Source organism: Aristolochia californica, unplaced genomic scaffold (assembly GCF_029961685.1).
Source record: "Aristolochia californica isolate CCGP_79_NKW_82.1479 unplaced genomic scaffold, dmAriCali1.0.hap1 SCAF_7, whole genome shotgun sequence".
Classification (NCBI taxonomy): Eukaryota; Viridiplantae; Streptophyta; class Magnoliopsida; order Piperales; family Aristolochiaceae; genus Aristolochia; species Aristolochia californica.
In genome coordinates this window covers 3,237,318-3,255,821 of record NW_027182268.1, presented here as the reverse complement: position 1 = coordinate 3,255,821, position 18,504 = coordinate 3,237,318, and the positions used below count along the sequence as shown (strand labels likewise).

General features: G+C 38.8%; 2 protein-coding genes across 2 annotated transcripts; both read right to left on the bottom strand.

Annotated features, from left to right (window-relative positions):
* Positions 1 to 63: 63 nt before the first annotated feature.
* LOC137936974 (uncharacterized) lies at positions 64 to 1,869 on the bottom strand. The gene is made up of 2 exons (XM_068781965.1): positions 1,640 to 1,869; positions 64 to 1,454 (listed from the first exon to the last, which is right to left on the bottom strand). Exon 2 carries the CDS (start codon positions 1,258 to 1,260, stop codon positions 427 to 429), a length of 834 nt encoding a protein of 277 aa, XP_068638066.1. The 5' UTR covers positions 1,261 to 1,454; positions 1,640 to 1,869; the 3' UTR covers positions 64 to 426.
* A 1,271-nt stretch (positions 1,870 to 3,140) lies between these two features.
* On the bottom strand, positions 3,141 to 17,211 carry LOC137936274 (AMSH-like ubiquitin thioesterase 1). The gene is made up of 14 exons (XM_068780859.1): positions 16,995 to 17,211; positions 12,723 to 12,787; positions 12,449 to 12,524; positions 12,180 to 12,371; positions 11,947 to 12,047; positions 11,018 to 11,123; positions 10,874 to 10,920; positions 10,376 to 10,709; positions 10,170 to 10,259; positions 10,021 to 10,083; positions 9,864 to 9,938; positions 3,868 to 3,930; positions 3,715 to 3,767; positions 3,141 to 3,463 (listed from the first exon to the last, which is right to left on the bottom strand). The coding sequence occupies exons 1-14, from the start codon at positions 17,106 to 17,108 to the stop codon at positions 3,289 to 3,291; spliced, it is 1,554 nt and encodes a 517-aa protein (XP_068636960.1). The 5' UTR covers positions 17,109 to 17,211; the 3' UTR covers positions 3,141 to 3,288.
* Positions 17,212 to 18,504: the final 1,293 nt, after the last annotated feature.

The following is an 18,504-nucleotide window of genomic DNA, read 5'->3' as shown; positions in this document are numbered from 1 at the left end:
GGAAGCACCAACCGATACACAGAGAGAAGGGAGTAGGAGCAGAAATCCAAACAAAGCCCAATTTCTTGATTAACGGATTCGGAGGCCGACTGTAAAGTCACTGGATCTTCTCTTTGCTTAAAACCCAATCATAATCTTCAACATTATCAGATTACTAAAGGGGCAAAAGTTTCTTGGAAATATAAAATTAAAATAACTGGAAAAGCGAAGTTGCCGAAAACTTCCAAGGACTCCGACAGCCATGAAAGGAGGTACCTGTTCTTTTGTCTCCTCTACCTTCAACATATCCGATAAACACAAAACATTCCAAATTAATCGCCACAACCATCCCATCTTGCTTCCCCCACCTGTAAAATTCTGGTTTCGGTTCTTTTATCATCATAATTACAGACCCATGAACGCATAATTCACGCTTTCTTCTCAGAGCTAGCAAGTTGCTGTCTTCTTCTTAGTTTTGCTACCATCCTTGCCGGTACGGAAGAGGTACCCGAACCCGAAAAGATTCGTCGTCCCTGTGGAAATGTAAGGTGGGGGGACGTTTAATACCGGACTGATGCGGACACCGTTGCCGTAAGCTCCGGGGCGGTGGCTTCTTTCGTTCTTCTTCAGAGCCGGTGGTGTAGGCTTTGGTAAAAGCGACGAAGAAGTAATTGATGGAAACAGCGGGGAAGAGGAAGATGGGGAGGGTTTTTGTTTCTGTGCGGATTTGCTGCTTTCCTTCTTAGAACTCTGGCTCACGGAGCCCGTGGAGTTGCTCCTGTTTAAGAGCGGTAGTTTACAAATTAAGCTGCGCTTATAACCTGCTCCGCAATTGAGACTGCTGCTTCTGGTGAACCGCCAGAAGGATTTTGATGCGGGTGGTTTTTCTTCGGTCGGGGGATCGGTCATCGCGATGATTTCTCGCAAACTCTCCTTCTTCGGTTCTTCAATGAGAGGTTTAGTTTCGGAGAGTGTGGGATAAATGGGAGGAGGGACCGGGGGGATTTTTGGCGGTTTGGATCCACAGGTTTCTTTCGAATTGGAACGAGGTAGGATAGGAAGAATCTTACCGTCGGAGAAGAGCTCGTCGGCTGAAGATGATTCTTCCTGCAATCTGTCGTTTATGCAGAAATTGAAGTCCGGGGAAGAATCCAGCAGGGTGGAATCGGATCGGTGACGGTCGATTGGAATGCCTTCCGGTTGGGCGAGATCGTGAGAGAAAGATATTCTCGGGCTCATCGTCCATCCAGGACTCTCTGAGCACATCTCAATCATGACCATCGGCACTAAAAAACACAAGTAAGACGAAGGAAGCAACGCAAAATAAAACAGCCGCACTTTTTCCTGGTTTTGTTCACACAAGTTCGAACCAGTGAGAGAACGTTCACCGCACCAGAATCGGAAAGGAAACAGACTCAGGTCGGAGCAGCTGATCCTTTTTCATCTTGTCAAATATGGTAACCGGCATTAAAGCCCTGCCCATAAAGCACTAGACATTTCAGAAAAATACATGGAAAAGAAAGTAAGAAGGAAAGAAAGGGGAAAAAGAGAGGAAGCAGCAGCAAGCAAGTCGTAATTCCTTCCTTTGCACTCTTTAGAAATTCAAATTTCTGACATAAAGGTCAACCAAGGGAACACAAAGCAAGAAAAGAGAAATCACCAGCCGAGGACTTGTGCTCCAGACTCCAAAGAGTTCGATTCGATTAGAAAAACCAGGATGGGAGAGAAATCAGAAAGACCACCATACGTACATAGGGAAGAGGCACGAAGCGAACCATTATCGGAGAAAGAAAACATGCGGAACCATCTGCCAACACAAATCAAACCGTGACGAGATTGGCGAGAGGAGGAGGGAGAAGAGAAGAAGAAGAGAAAAGGAGATAACGGGGAATTAACGGGAAAGTGTTCACGGGAGTTCCGAGGACGGCCTAAATAAATAATGGTGTGGCTCTCGCCGTTTCACCACCGACGGAGCGGTTTCGGCTGTTTTGAACGATTCTTGCCCTAAAAAAAAAAAAAAAAAAAAAAGAGACAGATGAGATTTATTAGATATAATATAAAATAATTAAAAAAAGAAAACTAAATCTTCTTTGACCGGAGTAGCAATTCCTCTGTCGAGTAATCCCAACCGTCCAAAAGCCGCACAGATGTTCACTGACCACGACACCCTAAGATTTATTAAAGAGGTAGTTATGTACTTACCTTCTGAATATGCTTACAACCACTCAGTAGGTTACAACCCATTTTGGATTAGTGAAAATTAAGAGAGATTATTATTATTATTTTTTTGTAACTTTCACGGACGGAGAAATCTGCAAGGGGTTGAAGCAGAGACATCTGAAAGAGGAGTGAGTACGTGAATACTAATAATAGAAGAGGGCAGACGAGCAGGGTACGAGCATTTTCCAGATGGGACCTGGGAGATAAATAGAAGCCTTATGTAGTAAACATATTTCTTGCTTCAGATTTGATTTTGTAGAGGGTAGGGAGACTACAAGGGTATTTTTTTCTTTTTTCAGATGCCTTGCACTTGTCTCCATTTGAAAAGGACGGGTAGATTCTCTTCGTAATTTTGCTTACAAATTTTTTTTTGTCAGTGTGGGTGGATAGAGGCAATGGACAACATTGCAATCAAGTTAAAAGGTTTGCTTTCACCATGTTTGAGGTAGAGTCTCTCTGGACCACTTTGTACTCTACATCTTAGACAAGAAGCGCAGGTGAAGATCAAAAGTTGGCACCTCACCACCTCCGTTCTGGGATCTACGCCTGGGTTCTCAATGAGTAAGCAGCAACATGCGCCCGGGACACTCGCAAGATGTTACGTCTTTATATATTCTTTGCCAAGGATCGTGGGCATGACTTGGGTTCTACTCCTGTCTTGTCTCTTTGTCATGCTCTCGCATCTTTGAACGACACCCACACATTGAACATCAGTTCTTTTACTGTTGCAACCATCATTTGGATTTTTTTGGCAAGATGTAACCAAACAGCTTTTGGCATCACCTCTTTCATCTCTCCGTTTCACATCACCGCGTAAACGAGTAATAATCTAAGACATATTTTCATTGCAAGAGATCTTCGGCCGAATTGCCGTCTTCCACAAATTAACTTTTTTTTCCCGAAATTACATCGAAACACTAATGTGTGCTATAACTAGCATGTTGATGTACAAAAGGGAAGGCTCCAGTTAAAACTTGAAATCTTTCCCGAGAACTCCTCTTTACAGATGACCAGGCAAGAAGTACAACATCCACAATCAATGAACAAATCAAGAGACCATTTGGATTAACCCCAAAATGGAAACCATACTCACCGTAGATCAATGACATCAAACTTCAGTTTAGGATTCATGTAAACATCTGTACAGTTGTCGTATATGGAACCCCCACTTGGGGGCTGATCATGGGGGTGGAAACCTCGCCGCTCGCATTGCCTGATAACAGACATGCCACCAGGGGTTGTCAGCCGAAATATGCCATGAGTTCTGCAGGGAAGAAGCCAGTATCAATTAGTTGACGTTTAATTACAAAAAAAAAAAAATCAAGCGGTTGAGGAAAATAAATTTTGGTTGAGAAGATCATCATCCCCTAGTACTGCCCACTGGGCCCTAGTTCCTATGCCACAAATAGACCATTGTGATACCAGGGCAAATTAGCAATTGCATGCTGTTTCCTTCTGAATAACAGGTGTGAGAGGAAATACGGTTGGAGAGCTACTCCTATGCAATTCCTATACCTGGAGGAATCTCTTGGTGCCATGACGATTGCAATAGCTTCAGGTAACATAATCTGATGGAAAATCAGTCAAAAATAAAGGTCTGGTTCATTCAATTGGAAGAGATGTTTATTGCTAGCCTTTAAGAACAGATAAATACTAAAAGAGAGTCACCTGATATGAATAATGAGTGTGCAGATCAATAGAGGACATGAAACAGGATTGAGTAGGATGAGTCTATATCACAAATAGCAAGATACCATTAGAAACATTAATAATTTTTAAAAATAATAGAAAAATAAAAACATTTTATGGACAGTAGTAAAACATAAAATTTCCAATCAGTAGTTTCTCAGTAACATACAATCCACAGAAAGACATGGCAGGTACCTTAATTTTGAATGAAGAAAAACCTTTCTGAGCAAACAAACAGAGTTCTACAATATTCATCGTGAATAAAGATATAACAATAGTACCATGATAAGTTAATTGTTACCCTTGCTGCCCTCCAATTTAAGTTACCCACAATTCAGCTGTTTTGATGCAGAGCAAGTCAAGAGGAAACACAGAAAAAAATGGAGAGTAGAAAAAGACAAGAGAAGAATAAAGAGCCAGTCATGCATTACTAAATAAAATGGTAGTTTCGCAAAGAAATTTGCCAGGTAATTAATCCGAAGCTCTTTGGCAACGGCCCATATGTGCACAGGACAAGAAATCATTATATGACCCCGGTGATCTCCAGTGCAGCCAACAATTCCAGGGCTGTTCAGTTTTACACTGTAGCAGAGGGAACTCTTGGAAAGTAAAACGTTCTTTTTTTCTCGATGGCCCAAGTGACAAAGGCCCATATGTGCACACAACTCAAACAATTGGCAACAGCTTGAAGACAGTCAAGTGACTTGGATTATCAATAGCCAAGTTATGAATTTTGAAACTTCAAAAGCCAAGTGGCTGTCTTTGGAAGCTCTTTATAGACGAGAGAAATATTTTCAAAGTTTATGAATTATATACAGATTTCTTTGGCTTGAAAAAGGACAATAGAACTGTGACAGACTATTATAGTTATTGTCCGAGTATTTGGCAGGAAATTAAAGTCTTTCATCCATTTACTACAGATAAAAGGGAACTCCAAAAACAGAAAAGTCAACTTGTTCTGGCAAAATTTCTAGATGGTTTGGGTGCTGAATTTGACAGCATAAAGGCACAATTTTTGGCCTCGGATAAGAAACTTAACCTCTCTACTACCTTTAATAGGGTACAAAGAACTAAAAAGACATTTGTGCCTAGTGTTGGAAAAGATACTAAAGTGAGTGAAGCTACTTGTCACGGGACCTAAGCCTACTGTCCACCCATTGGGCCAGTTTGAGGATACATAGAGGAGGTTCTAGTCCAAGCCCTCTATGGATAGCCCAACACATGCTCTAGAAGGAAGGATCTCTAGAAGCTCTCTAGAAGGTCCCGCACATACACCAAGTTGGATCCGGTATATGTACTTGGGCATACACCCTAGTATTGTATATAGAAGTCTAGAAAGGTCCATAGTTAGATGGTAGTGGAATAGTCTAGAAGGATCCAACCCATTGGATCAATGACAAGTGTACATAATCTAGAACATTCCTTGCTCCCCCTCAAAACTATAAATTGGGGAGAGCCTCTCATTTGTACACAACTCATTGGAGTGTAATACAATCTCTCTTGAGCAAGTCCCTTGAGTCCTCTTAAGTTCTCTTATTGCTTTCATCGGGCGAGTGAGTGTAGCCCTTGCAAGTAAGAGTGAGAGTTAGGCTGACTTGTGTCTTTGCAAAAGGAGTTTGCACACAAGTGCCGCACGGGTTAAGCAAAGGAGTTGCGACCCCGTGACATACTGCCCTTAATACATCAGCTATAACATCTGATTCCATTGATACATCCAAGGGACACACGGGGACTAGCAGAGGCAGAGGCAGAGATAATTACAGCAGAGGACGAGGACGAGGCCGAGGAGGTAATAAATCTGAGCGAAAGTCTGTTCACTGTGGACGCACTAATCATTACCTGGCTCGATGTTGGATAAAGTTTGGGAAGCCTGCATGGGAAAACGCTATTACACACGAACGTACAACCCTAGGTCTGAAACTACAATCCCACCTAATGTTCCAAATGAATTACAAAAATTAATCCAACAGCAGCAACAAATCTCACAACGTATGGCACAACTATCAATTCCTTTTGCATCTTTGGCACAATCTGCACTCTCAGTGTCTCATTCCCCATCTTGGGTCCTTGATTCTAGTGCCACAAAACACATCAGGTATGTCCTCACTGTTTTCTGACTTAAAAGAGTTCATTCTCGTTAAGCATGTTAATCATGCTGAAGGGTCAGTTTCACCAGTACAGGCAGTAGGAAGTGTTACTCCTGCTTCTTTTCTTTCCCCTCAATCTGCAGTGCTAGCTCCAAAATTTCCCTTAAAACTGTTGTCCGTCAGTCAAGTGGCTAAGTCCATGAATTGTTCTCTAACCTATTATCCTACTCATTGTGTGGAAAATGATTAGTTCCGCTTATGAGCGAGGGGGACTACTATCTGGACAGCCACAACCCAAACGGTGCTTTGTATGCACTATACACAACTGATTCACTCTTCAGTGGCATCTCAGACTCGGTCATCCGTCTCGTACAAAATTGATTCAAGTAGTTTCAAACTTTCCTCATAGTATTACCTTTTAGTGCGAGTCATGTCAACTGGGCAAGCATCACCGGAGCCCCTTTCCTGTTTCATCTCATAAAACAAGTAAACTTATTGAGTTTGTCCACTCAGATGTATGGGGTCCTTGTCCTGTGACTAGTCAATTTGGTCATAGGTATTTTATTCCATTTATTAATGATTTTAATACATGTACTTTGATTTATCTCATGAGAGAAATATTTGAAGTCTTTGATGTATTTCAACTATTTTATAATGAAATAAAAAATCAATTTGCAACTTCTATCCATATCTTGCGTACAAACAATGGGTCTTGGGTATATGAATCATAAATTTGACTCTTTATGTCAATCACAAGGAATCATTCATCAAACTTCCTGTGTGTGTGGGCACTCTAACAACAAAATGGAATTATTGAACGCAAGAATCGTCACTTACTTGAAGTAGCTCGCATTATGTTAATTCATATGAATATACCTAAACCATATTCCGGTGATGTTGTTCTTATTGCATGCTCCATCTTCTGCTCTTGATGGCAAGATTTCTATTCAAAATGTTTCACCTACTGCACCTCTATTTCCTAGATCACCTCATGTGTTTGGGTGTCTATGCTTTGCACATATCTTTGATCCTTCCAAGGATAAATTGTCTCCATGGTCTAAAATGTATATTCCTGGGTTATTCTCGGACAGAAAAAGGGTACAAATGTTACTGTCCGTCTACGAGAAAAACATTTGTTTGTAGATATTACTTTCTTTGAGGATGTTTCGATTTTTTAGCTTCCAGATCTGAGTCAGTTCTACCTGAATCTTTTGTACCTACTCCAGTTATTCCTATTCCAGTTGATGAATGTATTTCGATCTCACGTGATGCTCCTATTGAGAAACCAATACAGGTATATCAATGCCGACAACAACCATTTCATCCTGCTCAAGACCCCTTTCTCACACCAAACCATGATTCTTCATTGTCTCTTGATCCTGAGGTAAGTGATCTCCACTTCCTATTGCCCTTCGGAAAAGTGTTCGCCAAGGTACTCACCACCCTCTATCTCAATTTGTCTCCTATTCCTTGCCTGATAATTATCGTAAATTTGCTTTGTCCATCTCCACTTGCACCATTCCTTCTTCAGTGCAATGATGCTTTGTTGACTCCTCATTGGAAGAAAGTCGTGGATGTTGAGATGGAAGCACTAATTGATAGGGGGACTTGGGAGTTATATGATTTACCTCCAGGTGTTGTTGTTGTTGGTTGTCAGTGGGTCTATACTATTAAATATCTCTGATGCATCTGTTGAACGATACAAGGCTCATCTTGTTGCCAAAGGGTATACTCAGACATTTGGTGTGGATTTTTTTATACTTTTTCTCCAGTTGCCCGATTGCCTTCTGCTCGCACACTCATTTCTCTTGCAGTCCATCAAAGCTGGTCTTTGTTTCAATACTAAAAATGCCTTCTCATACGGTGATCTTGAGGAAGAAATTTTTATGGAGCAACCTCAAGGGTATGTTGCTCAAGGGGAGACACATAAGGTATGTCAACTCAAGAAGGCTCTTTATGCCTTAAAACAAAGTCCACGAGCATGGTTTGAAAATTTTAGTAAAGTAATTATATCCATGGGATTTTGTAGAAGCCATTGTGATCACTCTCTATTTATTATGAAACGATTGTCTAAAATTATTATCTTATTGGTATATGTAGATGATATTATATTGTTTAGGAGTGATAGATCAAGCATTGAAAAAGTTAAAATCCTGTTAAGGAATAGTCCAACATGGATTAGTGAGAACAAATATGTTGAGTTTATTAATTGGTAAAAAAGTTTCCTAAGATGGATAGTCATTTTGGGATAGGCCTTGGACCCAACTTCACAAATCCCATTTGGTGAATCACTTTCAGACAAAAAATTTGGGTCAGTTAAAATATTTCTTGGGTATAGAAGTTGCAAGAAGCAAGGAGGGAACGACTCTGACTCGGAAGAAATATGTCACTGATATGCTTCATGAGTCTGACTACTGGGGTCCAAACCAGCGGATACACATGGAAGTAAGACTTAATCTTCATGATGATCAAAGTACATAATTGAAAGATAAAACAATGTATCAGAGATAAGTAGACAAACTTATTTATGCTACAGTTACTAGACCAAATATTTCGCTTGCAGTGAATGTAGTGAGTCAATTCATGGAGCATTCACACAAGATTCACCTAGAGGTTGCACAGAGAATCTTGAGATATCTAAAAGGAGCTCCAGGAAAAGCTTTCCTCTTTAAACCTAATAATTGCTTAAGGATTGAGGTTTTCTCTTATGCCGACTATATAGGTTCCAAGTTTGACAACATATCAACCACTGGTTATTATCGATTTCTGGAAGGAAATCTAGTCAACTAGAAGAGTAAAAACCAGAATGTTCTTGCTCGGTCTAGTGCAGAAGCCGAATATAGTGCAATGACCCACACTGTCAGTGAGTTAAGGTGGGTAAAATCCGTTATCTAGGAATTAAGCCTCAATCAAAAGGATCCTATGACTATGTATTTGTAATAACCAAGCAACAATCTTCATTGTAAACAATCCAGTCTTTCACGAAAGAACGAAGCATATAGAGGTAGATTGTTATTTCATCTGAGAAATAGTAATGAAGAAGAGATAACTACTCCATATGTTCGGTCTAGTGATCAACTTGGTGATATCTTAACTAAAGTGTTAGGAAAACGTGAATTCCTGAACTTTTGCACCAAACTATGACTATTTGACAAATACTCTCCAGCTTGAGTGGGAGTGTTGAAAAACAAGTACCAAGGGCATTTTTGTAATTTTATTTTATCTTTATTTATATTTCTTGATGTAATCTTGTTTTTCATGTCCAACTATGTCAATGGACCAAATTTCATGTAAAGAGGATACTTAGAATAGGAGATATTAAGAATTAGGGTTTTCACTTCAGTGAGAGCATTTTTGTAAATTGTACTCAACCCTTGTTATAAATAAACATCCCTTCAACGCACTTCAGCTTCTCAATCTCTCCCCTCCACTTTCTCTCCCTCTCATTCTCTCCCTTCAACCTTCCTTAACTTCTACAATTAAGATTTCAGAAGTGTTATTGGGTTATAATATTAAGCAATAGGCCTCCTAAGTGGTTAGCCATTTCGAGATGGGACAGGCTCAATCTAACGGTGGTATCAAAGCAGGATGTCTTCAGGTCTCAGGCCTAGTTTGCACTCAGCTACAAATTTATGCTCACATCTAAGACCCGTTATGTGCACGCCTGGATGTGAGGATTGTTGAATGGGAATAGTTCCAGATTGATAAGACTTAAAAAGTATTATTGGGTTATAATGTAGAACGATAGGCTTCGTAAGTGGCTAGAACTGGGTTCAATCTAACAAAAAATAATGAAACCTGCCCCATAACAATAATCCCAAAACATAAGAAAATGATTTATGATCATAAACCTAGAATTGTTAGATCATGATGAAGGCAAATACTCACATGAATCCAGCCGAGGGGGAAAAGAGACTGCTTATCCTGAACATCGAAAATTTCTTCTTCATTGGTCGTCTGACACTAAATCAGGCAAAAAGTACTGTTCATAATGTAAAAACTTGAAATAAATCAAAAAGGATATCACCAAAAACTAAATCCTTACTGAATCGGAAGTTGATTCTTGCTTTGGGATGATTAGAGCTGTGATGTAAAATTTTCTATTTTTCTGCAACAAACAAATGCACAAATTCACTAATCTAAAAAATGTATTTCTACTGTTTTGACTACTAGATCAATGAAATTTGCACGTACAAGTGAACCAGCAAGAACCCCACAAGTTTCTAAGTTCCTATCAGTGTTTGACTTTGCTAGCCTCATAAAAGTATCCATCATTTGAGTTGACTGCAATTCGGTGGAGAAATAAGACAGAGATAGCATCAAAGTATATTAAAATGAATGAGCACTTCAGAAGAAAATAACTATGAAGTATAAAAAGATAAAGAGGAGATGAATCTCACAATATGCAATTGAAGAGGACTTTCAGATTGGACCAACTCATCTTCCAACAACTTTACTGGTTCAGGGTTCAAATCCAAAGGTTGTGAAGAATTAGGAGGAATCAAATCCTGTACATCAGTAAGAACAGGTGGAGGAGAAGGTTGCCTGATGATATCAGTCTGTGGTGAACCTTCTATTGTGTTTGAGGAAGTTAACGAACAGGGCTCCTCAGAAGGACTTGTCCATCTGCCATCATCAAGTGAAAAAACTGCCTCCAGTGTAGATTTATCAGGATCTGATTTAACACCATTTTTTTCACTCAGAGCTCCATTTTCAACAGGCTGAAGCAGAGTGCTATCAACAAAAGACAGGATAAATGCATAAGCAGCTAGAATAAATCATAACTTAAAACAGAACATAATAACATTTTAAGACTCTATGATGTGGTAAGTCCCTAATTTTGTAATCAGAGAAATAGGAAAGGATCCACACAGATTGAAAAAATAGCAAAGTACAACCTTGGAATCTCAACTGGACTCAAATCTAAATTGGAAGGATATCTGACCTACATCAACCAAAAGAAGTCAGGATAGCTTCCACTGATAGATAAATCTAAAGGAAAATAAACAAAGAATATGAAAATAGAGTGCAAATTGTTCAACCCCTTTATCAATAGTAGGTGGTTGCCAGTGCCCTTGAAGTCCATTTGGGCCCAATATTGAGTGTCTAGATAGTGTCTCCTCCTTTGGACGTGGAATGTTCAAAGAACTGAACAATTAAAAGCAGAAAAGTCAGTCAGCAACTTGACATTCAATGGGTTCATTGTGCATAGAGCAAAAATCATGGTGGATTCTTTAGAGATACATGGAGTTGATCTTTCAGTCGAAGATTCATATCCTTTTTCATGTTCATTAGTTTGTACTCTTTCATTCCATTTGTATACCAGCAGCCAGTTCCACTCATTTTGTATATGTTTCCCACTCTTAATGAACTTTTCACTTTATTCAAAAAAAAAAAAAAAAAAAAAGAACGTTTGACTAGCCACAAACAAGAAATTTGACTTGAAAAAAATCTGGGATTCAATTCTCTAACAATATGAAAAGCTTTTCTCTTAGCAAAATAAAAAGAATTTAACTATAGACGGGTTTCCAAGTTAGAAAGAATACAACAGATGATATAAATCAACAGTTATAGACAAAAAAAGCCCTGTGGCATCAAAAGAAAATTTTTTATCCCTCGGTAGAATGGCTTCCAAAATAAGGTGTTCAAGGGAGATGGCACCACTCTCTAGGAAATCTACTATACCATAAGCTAATCTTGAGATATATGCCCAATAATCTCCGCTGGAGGAACCTTTGCCAGATAAAAAGTTGCTGCTTTCTCTTTAAATAATAATATCAGGAAAATTTGTGGTGCATCAGAAATGGTTAAGTATGAAAACTGCTGAATAATAATCATTCATAAACCAAAAGTACCAAATTATGTGACAGACACAAGGAATAAAGTCTTTTGTAGAACAAAGGCCTAGAGTTATTCTAAAATCTAATTAAATTTGTGTTCCCATTTCCAGATCATGTTTCTTTACACTTACAATCTAAGGAATCGATCTCCCGACCCCTTATAGGATGAGAAACTATTTTGATTGACCAAAGAACCCTGAGTTGTGGCATCTGGTCCAACATATTGTGTAACCTATAACAGGAATAATAGTGCAAGTAAAATCAGAAAAAAAACATTGAGAAGAAACGTCACAACCCAGAGGGTGTGAAAGAAAGAAAGAGATTAAGGATATGCAACTTTAACTTGTCTTTTGAAAACACTCACCTGTCTGGTTTCACGATGTGCTGGATTCTGCCACCTTGTAGAAGGCCATTCCAATGAAGAATTGCTTGAAATTTTTTGGCCACTCGGGTGCCAACCATTCACTTCATTCAAACGCTTTCTGTTCAATTCTTCAACACGGCTCAGAAAAGCAGGTTTTAGTGCCTCCAGCTCACTCAGGGCATTATATAATTTCTACACAGAATTTCATCAGATGTCACAAATTGAAGGCAGGCTCAATGTAGCAAAGACAAGAACTCAAGCAGTAATACCTTTTTAAATGATTGTCTCTCTCTTTGTGAAGACACCAGGTAATCTTGATGACATGGTATAGTTTCGGTAATCAAACTGTAGCAGATAGGAAAACAATTTAGCCCAAGAATTACAAGGAATTGGAATAACAAGATACAAAAGTGAAAATGCCTAATATGGATAGGCCTAACAACCAAGAGAAGTAAAGCATTTGATCTATAAGAAAGAAATCACTTCCACATGACCCATTCCTTCTCCCACCAATTAACAGAACTAGATGCAGCCATCTCTGACCTTGAAAATCTCAATAGCATAATGTACAAATCTATAATATTCTTCTCTGCACGATATATGTCAGCCTGCAGAGAATGAGATCTTTCAGTTGCTGTTAGCAGGTCTCTAAGAAACTTAGTAAATCTGTCTAGAAAGTAAAGACAATATAAGCAAAATTACATCTTTCCACACTCAATGAAAGAATAAATATGCAATCTACATAGAGAGAGATAGAAAAGTGCTTGCTCACGTTGTAAAACGTGAGTCCAGACTTGGGAGCAGCTTCATATTTACAAAATAAACCCCCAAGTTGAAGGACTCACATTGTAAACTACATGTGTATGGCAGCTGTATGGTCTGACAAACCAGGCCCAGGTCTCAGAATTTATACCCGATTCATTCACTTGGAGGTTTCTTTATATTTATCAGAACTGCAATTTAGCAGTTCCAGGCAGTAAAAAATTGTGAGATCAGAGCCTGGTCATAAAACCAGGCTGAGAGAGATAAATATGTATATATATAAAATATATATATATGTATGTATGTATGTATATATGTATGTATGTATGTACGAGATACATATATACATTGTTTTGCCACACACACACATATATATATATAAACACAAAAAAATCATAAATCTGAATAAATGTGCTTATATGGGTAGAATGAGCACTATGAAGCACAAATTAGAATATGCAATCAATCCAACAGCATATTAGTAATTACTGCTCACAGACAACTCAGGATTCTCCTCATTATCCTGCCAAAATGCAGAAGTTTTTATCTATTTACACGTCAATATTGACTCTAGAACAGATCAATGTTTTTTAAATTGGTGACTTCATGAGTTTAACTGGAACAAAACCAAGATTGCGGGAATCTGAAGAAACAACTGAAACAACCCATAAACAACCATAAATGAGAAAGAAAATTTTGGATGGGTTCAAGAATGATCCACAAACGAGGTGCACTGGTCCTCCTTGCATTGCCTCTCAAATGAACATGCTTCCATGGAACACCAAAGGAGAGAGGTATCACCAATTTCTTGGATCACAATGCCAATCATTCCAAAGGTAATAGGTGCTAAGCCACTGTATTCACTCCACCACCATCAGCAATCATTGTTCCTTTGAAAAATCATGTAGCCCTTGTGCCAGGCCATATTTCTTTTTTTATTTTTCCTTTTGTTCTTTTCAAACCAGTAAGAAGTGAAACTTTATTAGTTAGAAAAGAGAGAAAAGGAGCTCGCCCAGCGGTAGACAGAAAGAGGGAAAGAAATAAAACATCAGAATAAAAGCATAGAAAACACAAAAATGAATGACCTAAACAGAAAAACATTAGCAAACTGTGTTTAAGGGTAATCGTGTGATTAGCTACACATGGTGCATGACTAGCCCAAAAGCCTCACTGATATCCACTGCCAGGCTACTCTCAAACTTAAGAGAACCAGAGAATGAATTAAAGTCTCAAACCTTGAAGAAGGGCACACAGCTCAGCTTCAGTTGAATCAATGACCTTCCACATGCAACTGCCTACTAGGCCTGGATGACATGTTCAGCTACTGTTGAAGTGGAGTTGTAGTATTCCCATCATCAGAATAGACCACACAGCCAGGGGTCAAAAAACAGCCACTGGTCTCCAGTTATTCATAGTAACCAACCAGCGAACTGGTAACAGTAAGGTAGTTTGCTGAATGTGATAAAGAATTTCGCAGTCATGCCCATGATACAGCCAAAACGTCCGCCCAATGACCCAGCAAGTTGCAGCAACACCCACCCCACCCCGATATGCATAATCTATCTAAGGTGATCAATGGCGCCCTCCATATTCTATCTAAGCTTGCAGCAGCTATTGTCTAATTTGTCATCCTTAAAAATATGCTGGTCAAGGGTGAGGATTTTCCCTTTAGATGCACAGCAAACAAAATCAGGACATGGGGATTTTCCAAGAGAAGATGGAGATGGAAGATGGAGGGGTCCCACCAGGTATGCCAGAAATCTGTACGTGCAATGGTGCAGACTTTAGTGTTCATCAGGGCAATGGCCCAGTCATAACACTTTCTGTAAAGATTGTGGGTCTGTGCCCTCTTGGAAGGTCGTCAAACTGTGTGTGCTCTCTCATGGACGTGATCCTCCAATTTGAAACAAAGAAGCGGACGGAAGAAAAATAGAACTGAACTAAGATTGGTAACGTACAAAAGGTATTTTGACAGTGGGGGGTAAGGATGGTAGAGAATAGACCACATCTCCGTAAGAAGCCTGAGAGCAGATCTAGAAACAGCAGAAACACCCTCCTAGGATAGAAACCGCTGATGAAGGTAGCAGAAAAGGAGTCAGTTGCAATAAGATACCTGAAGAACAGAGACAGCTAACAGATTGTGCCTCCTTCCAAAAACTGCCTCCAATATTCTCCTCCCAGAGAAGACCACCAAGCGCAACTCCAGAAAGTGGTGACTTTACGGAAAATAATCAGCACACATACAATACAGAAAAACCTGGATTTTCAACAATCATGCAACAAATAGAAGCAGATACCTAAGGAGTTCATAAGGAAGGAATAAAAAGACTGAATTTTACATAGGCAAAGAAGAAAATGCAGAGGGAAGATGTTGCTCAAAGACTGCTGCACATGATCGCAACCTGGGCTGAATACACCAGAAATTTAATCTGAACTATTAACTAAAGAAGCTGTCCTGTTTTGTTGCCGCTGCTGTCTGACAAATATCTCTTCTTGCTTTCTCATATCCATCAAAATCTCTCACAAGGTCAACATTCTAGCAGACACTACAATTGCATGCTCTCTTTCCCTTCACTGCCTCTCAGCCAATTTAGAGAACCATAAAATAATAAACACATGCAAAGAACCAGGAAATGGAGAGATGAGACTGAGAACTCTCAAACCCGTTGTATTTTCTAACTGACATGAATCGGTGTTCTGGTTGTAATAGAAAGATGAGATCAAGATGCGATACAGGGGAGATGCGACAGTTAATAAGAGAACAGGGAATTTTAAGGAACTAAAACAAGGTTAAGTCATTTAGGGCTACATAGTTGGAACATGTAGAAAAAATAACTCTATGAGTTGGTTAATCAACTCACATAATGACTTCAACATGCTTTGACACCAAGTTGGATTTTTCAGGAAGAAAAGATATAGGTGAGATTAAGGTTTTCAAACCCCTTTCCTATTTATAGTTTAAACAATACCAAAAAGTACATCCCCATAATCCCTTAAACCCTAGGAAATGACTTTCTATAGGAAACGACTGTATGTAGGAAACAACTTTTCTAGAAAACAAAATAACCTTAAATATAACTTCCAACCTGGGGTAAACAATTTCCGCGGCTTATGATTACTTCTGTAATACTCGTGTATAAGTAGAACAAATCCTAAAAAAAACTCCCTGTCTATTACAAGAATACTTCCTTTTGAAATAAGCTATACCTACATGAAATAAGCTCCATCCACCCAAATTGGTGAACCAAATTTTCTTATCCCAGTGCAACTCAACTCCCTGTATATATATGTATATATAAAAGAAAGCTACAAATCTCCCTTGCACCAACAGCGAAGGTTGGCTCAAAACTTCTCTTGCTCTTTCATGTGGGGCTTGAGCTGGTAACAATAAAGAAATACTCTCTGGTAAAGAGAAGTGTCACAGAATCTTTTACAATACACACCATCAGAGATACTCCATATCTCCAGAAGCTAGCACTATAGAAACCTAGCCAATCTACTGCTACAACAGCATAGCACAAGCATGGAGATTGAAAATTAAGAATTGATCAACTCTTGTCATAGACAAAAAGAAATTTTATAATGTACTGAATCTTTTCTAATTTAGGTGATGAAGCTCAAGTCATGGGAGCTGTTTTCCAATTCACAGCAGGTGCAATTTGACAAAGCTTGTAACGAGCCAAGCAGGAAAGGCCACAGATGGTTACGGGATTCTCTCTCAATAAATCGCCAAGTACCCAGAGCAAACAGCAAATTTGTTATCAACTTTCTAAGGCACATTGGAACTATGCAACAAAGTTCAGCTGAAAAACACGAAGTATAAAGATATCAACAGAAAAGCATCCGAAACACGAAGGTCTAAATTGATTCTGACCGAATTTATCGGTCACAATTTACAAAGTATGGCCGAATATGCCTCATAAGTAGTGCAAGAAAACATATTACTCGTAAATCAGAAAAAGCAGTTCGAGAGGCAAAATAAAAACCGTAAGTCAAATCAAATTGAAACATGAGATATCACAATACTTCCAAATTAAAACTCCAAAAGCGCACCTGCTTGAGAAGATTATCAGCAATCCGATAGTAATAACGAACAGAAATCCGATTGTCGACATCTCGCCTCGGGGCGTACGCGCTGAAGCTGATCGAACGAGAGGAAGATCTCATCTTTCTTTTGCACTCCACTTCCTTTCCGTTTCAGGGAGAAAAGAATGGTATCCGATAAAAAAAATGAAAACCCTAAACGGATCTCCCGAGGGTGCCTAGTTAAGCAAGAATCGTCAATGGCATAGGCACAAGAGTAAGTGGAAGTCTGGTAAAGATTGGTGTCCAAGGGTAAAACGGTAATTAGAAATGCTACTCGCCAGGCTTTTCTGGAACGTCGTCACCGTGAGCTACAACGGAATGGATGCTTTCACTTGGAAGGAACTGTCGGCGTAATAATTAATAATTAATTGATAATAAAATTTAAAAAAATAAAATAAATACATTTGTTTATAAATGAAAATTAAGAAATAAATAAATAAAATTATCGTGTTGGAGTAAATAAAAAAATTAGAATAATAACCCATAGAGGCTTTAAGTCATGATCCCAATATAAATATAGCCTCAAGACATAGGGTAGAACATTCAAGACTCTTCCTCTTGGTTCAAATTCGTCCATACACTTCTCTCTCTCTCTTTTCCTCTTCTTCCTCTCACTTGATTTCTTCTCTCTTCTCTCCCAAAAGCTAAAATTCTTCTCTTCTCACCTACGCTTGAGATCTCTTATGTTTATGCGTTGGCCCTAGAAATCAACACCTACTAAACAATTAGATGTTTTTATCTATACCTTCATAGGAAAGGAAAATAAAACTATCCCGGCAAAAAATTAAACTTTGTTTAATATTTCTATCTATCATCCAACTATTCTAATGCAAGAGCCATAACAACTTTAATATAGCAAGAGCAATCAAAAGATATGCCTTTCCCGATCCATTTTCCATTTGCCAAACAAAAATAGATAGGGCTCAATAGCCGATAGTAGAAAGTAACAACAAATCAACATAGAGAGGAAGAGAAGAGGGTAATTGGCCAGAACAAAATCTACTAATAGAAGAACAAAAATAAGGAAAAAAGTGAAAAATACTCATCGGTGAAGAAATAACAAGAAAATATAGGGAAGCTTCTTTGATCTTGCCAGTAGTCATTGGAGACCATCTAATCGTCACTGAAGTTCCAATACTAGTTGACGACTTTGAATCTTCCTCTAAGATCTTTTTTAACGGTTATTTAGGGAAGATTTGAACCAAATAGGTGATCAATCATCTCCAAGAAAAATAAAAATGAAAGGGGAAAATTGGAGAACAAAAAGCACTTACCCGAAGATAAAATTGTTTGCTAGTAGTTTATCACAAACATTCTTAGTCGTCAAAGAGAGCACAAAAGTTCGAAATTGTCGCTCGGATGTTCCATATTCCAGATTTTAAGTCCGAAAATTTAAGGAAGGTAGGGTTTCCATAGAGTTAATACCACAGTACCTCAAAAGCACTAGATTTTAAGTGGAAGATGGTGACAGTGAAAG

Coding starts and splice junctions, on each gene's coding strand:
- LOC137936974 (XM_068781965.1), bottom strand. CDS start 1,260: ATGGTCATGATTGAGATGTGCTCAGAGAGTCCTGGATGGACGATGAGC.
- LOC137936274 (XM_068780859.1), bottom strand. CDS start 17,108: ATGAGATCTTCCTCTCGTTCGATCAGCTTCAGCGCGTACGCCCCGAGG. Junction 12,788..16,994: donor CTGATAATCTTCTCAAGCAG/GTGCGCTTTTGG, acceptor CATTCTCTGCAG/GCTGACATATATCGTGCAGA. Junction 3,464..3,714: donor GCACCAAGAGATTCCTCCAG/GTATAGGAATTG, acceptor TCTTCCCTGCAG/AACTCATGGCATATTTCGGC.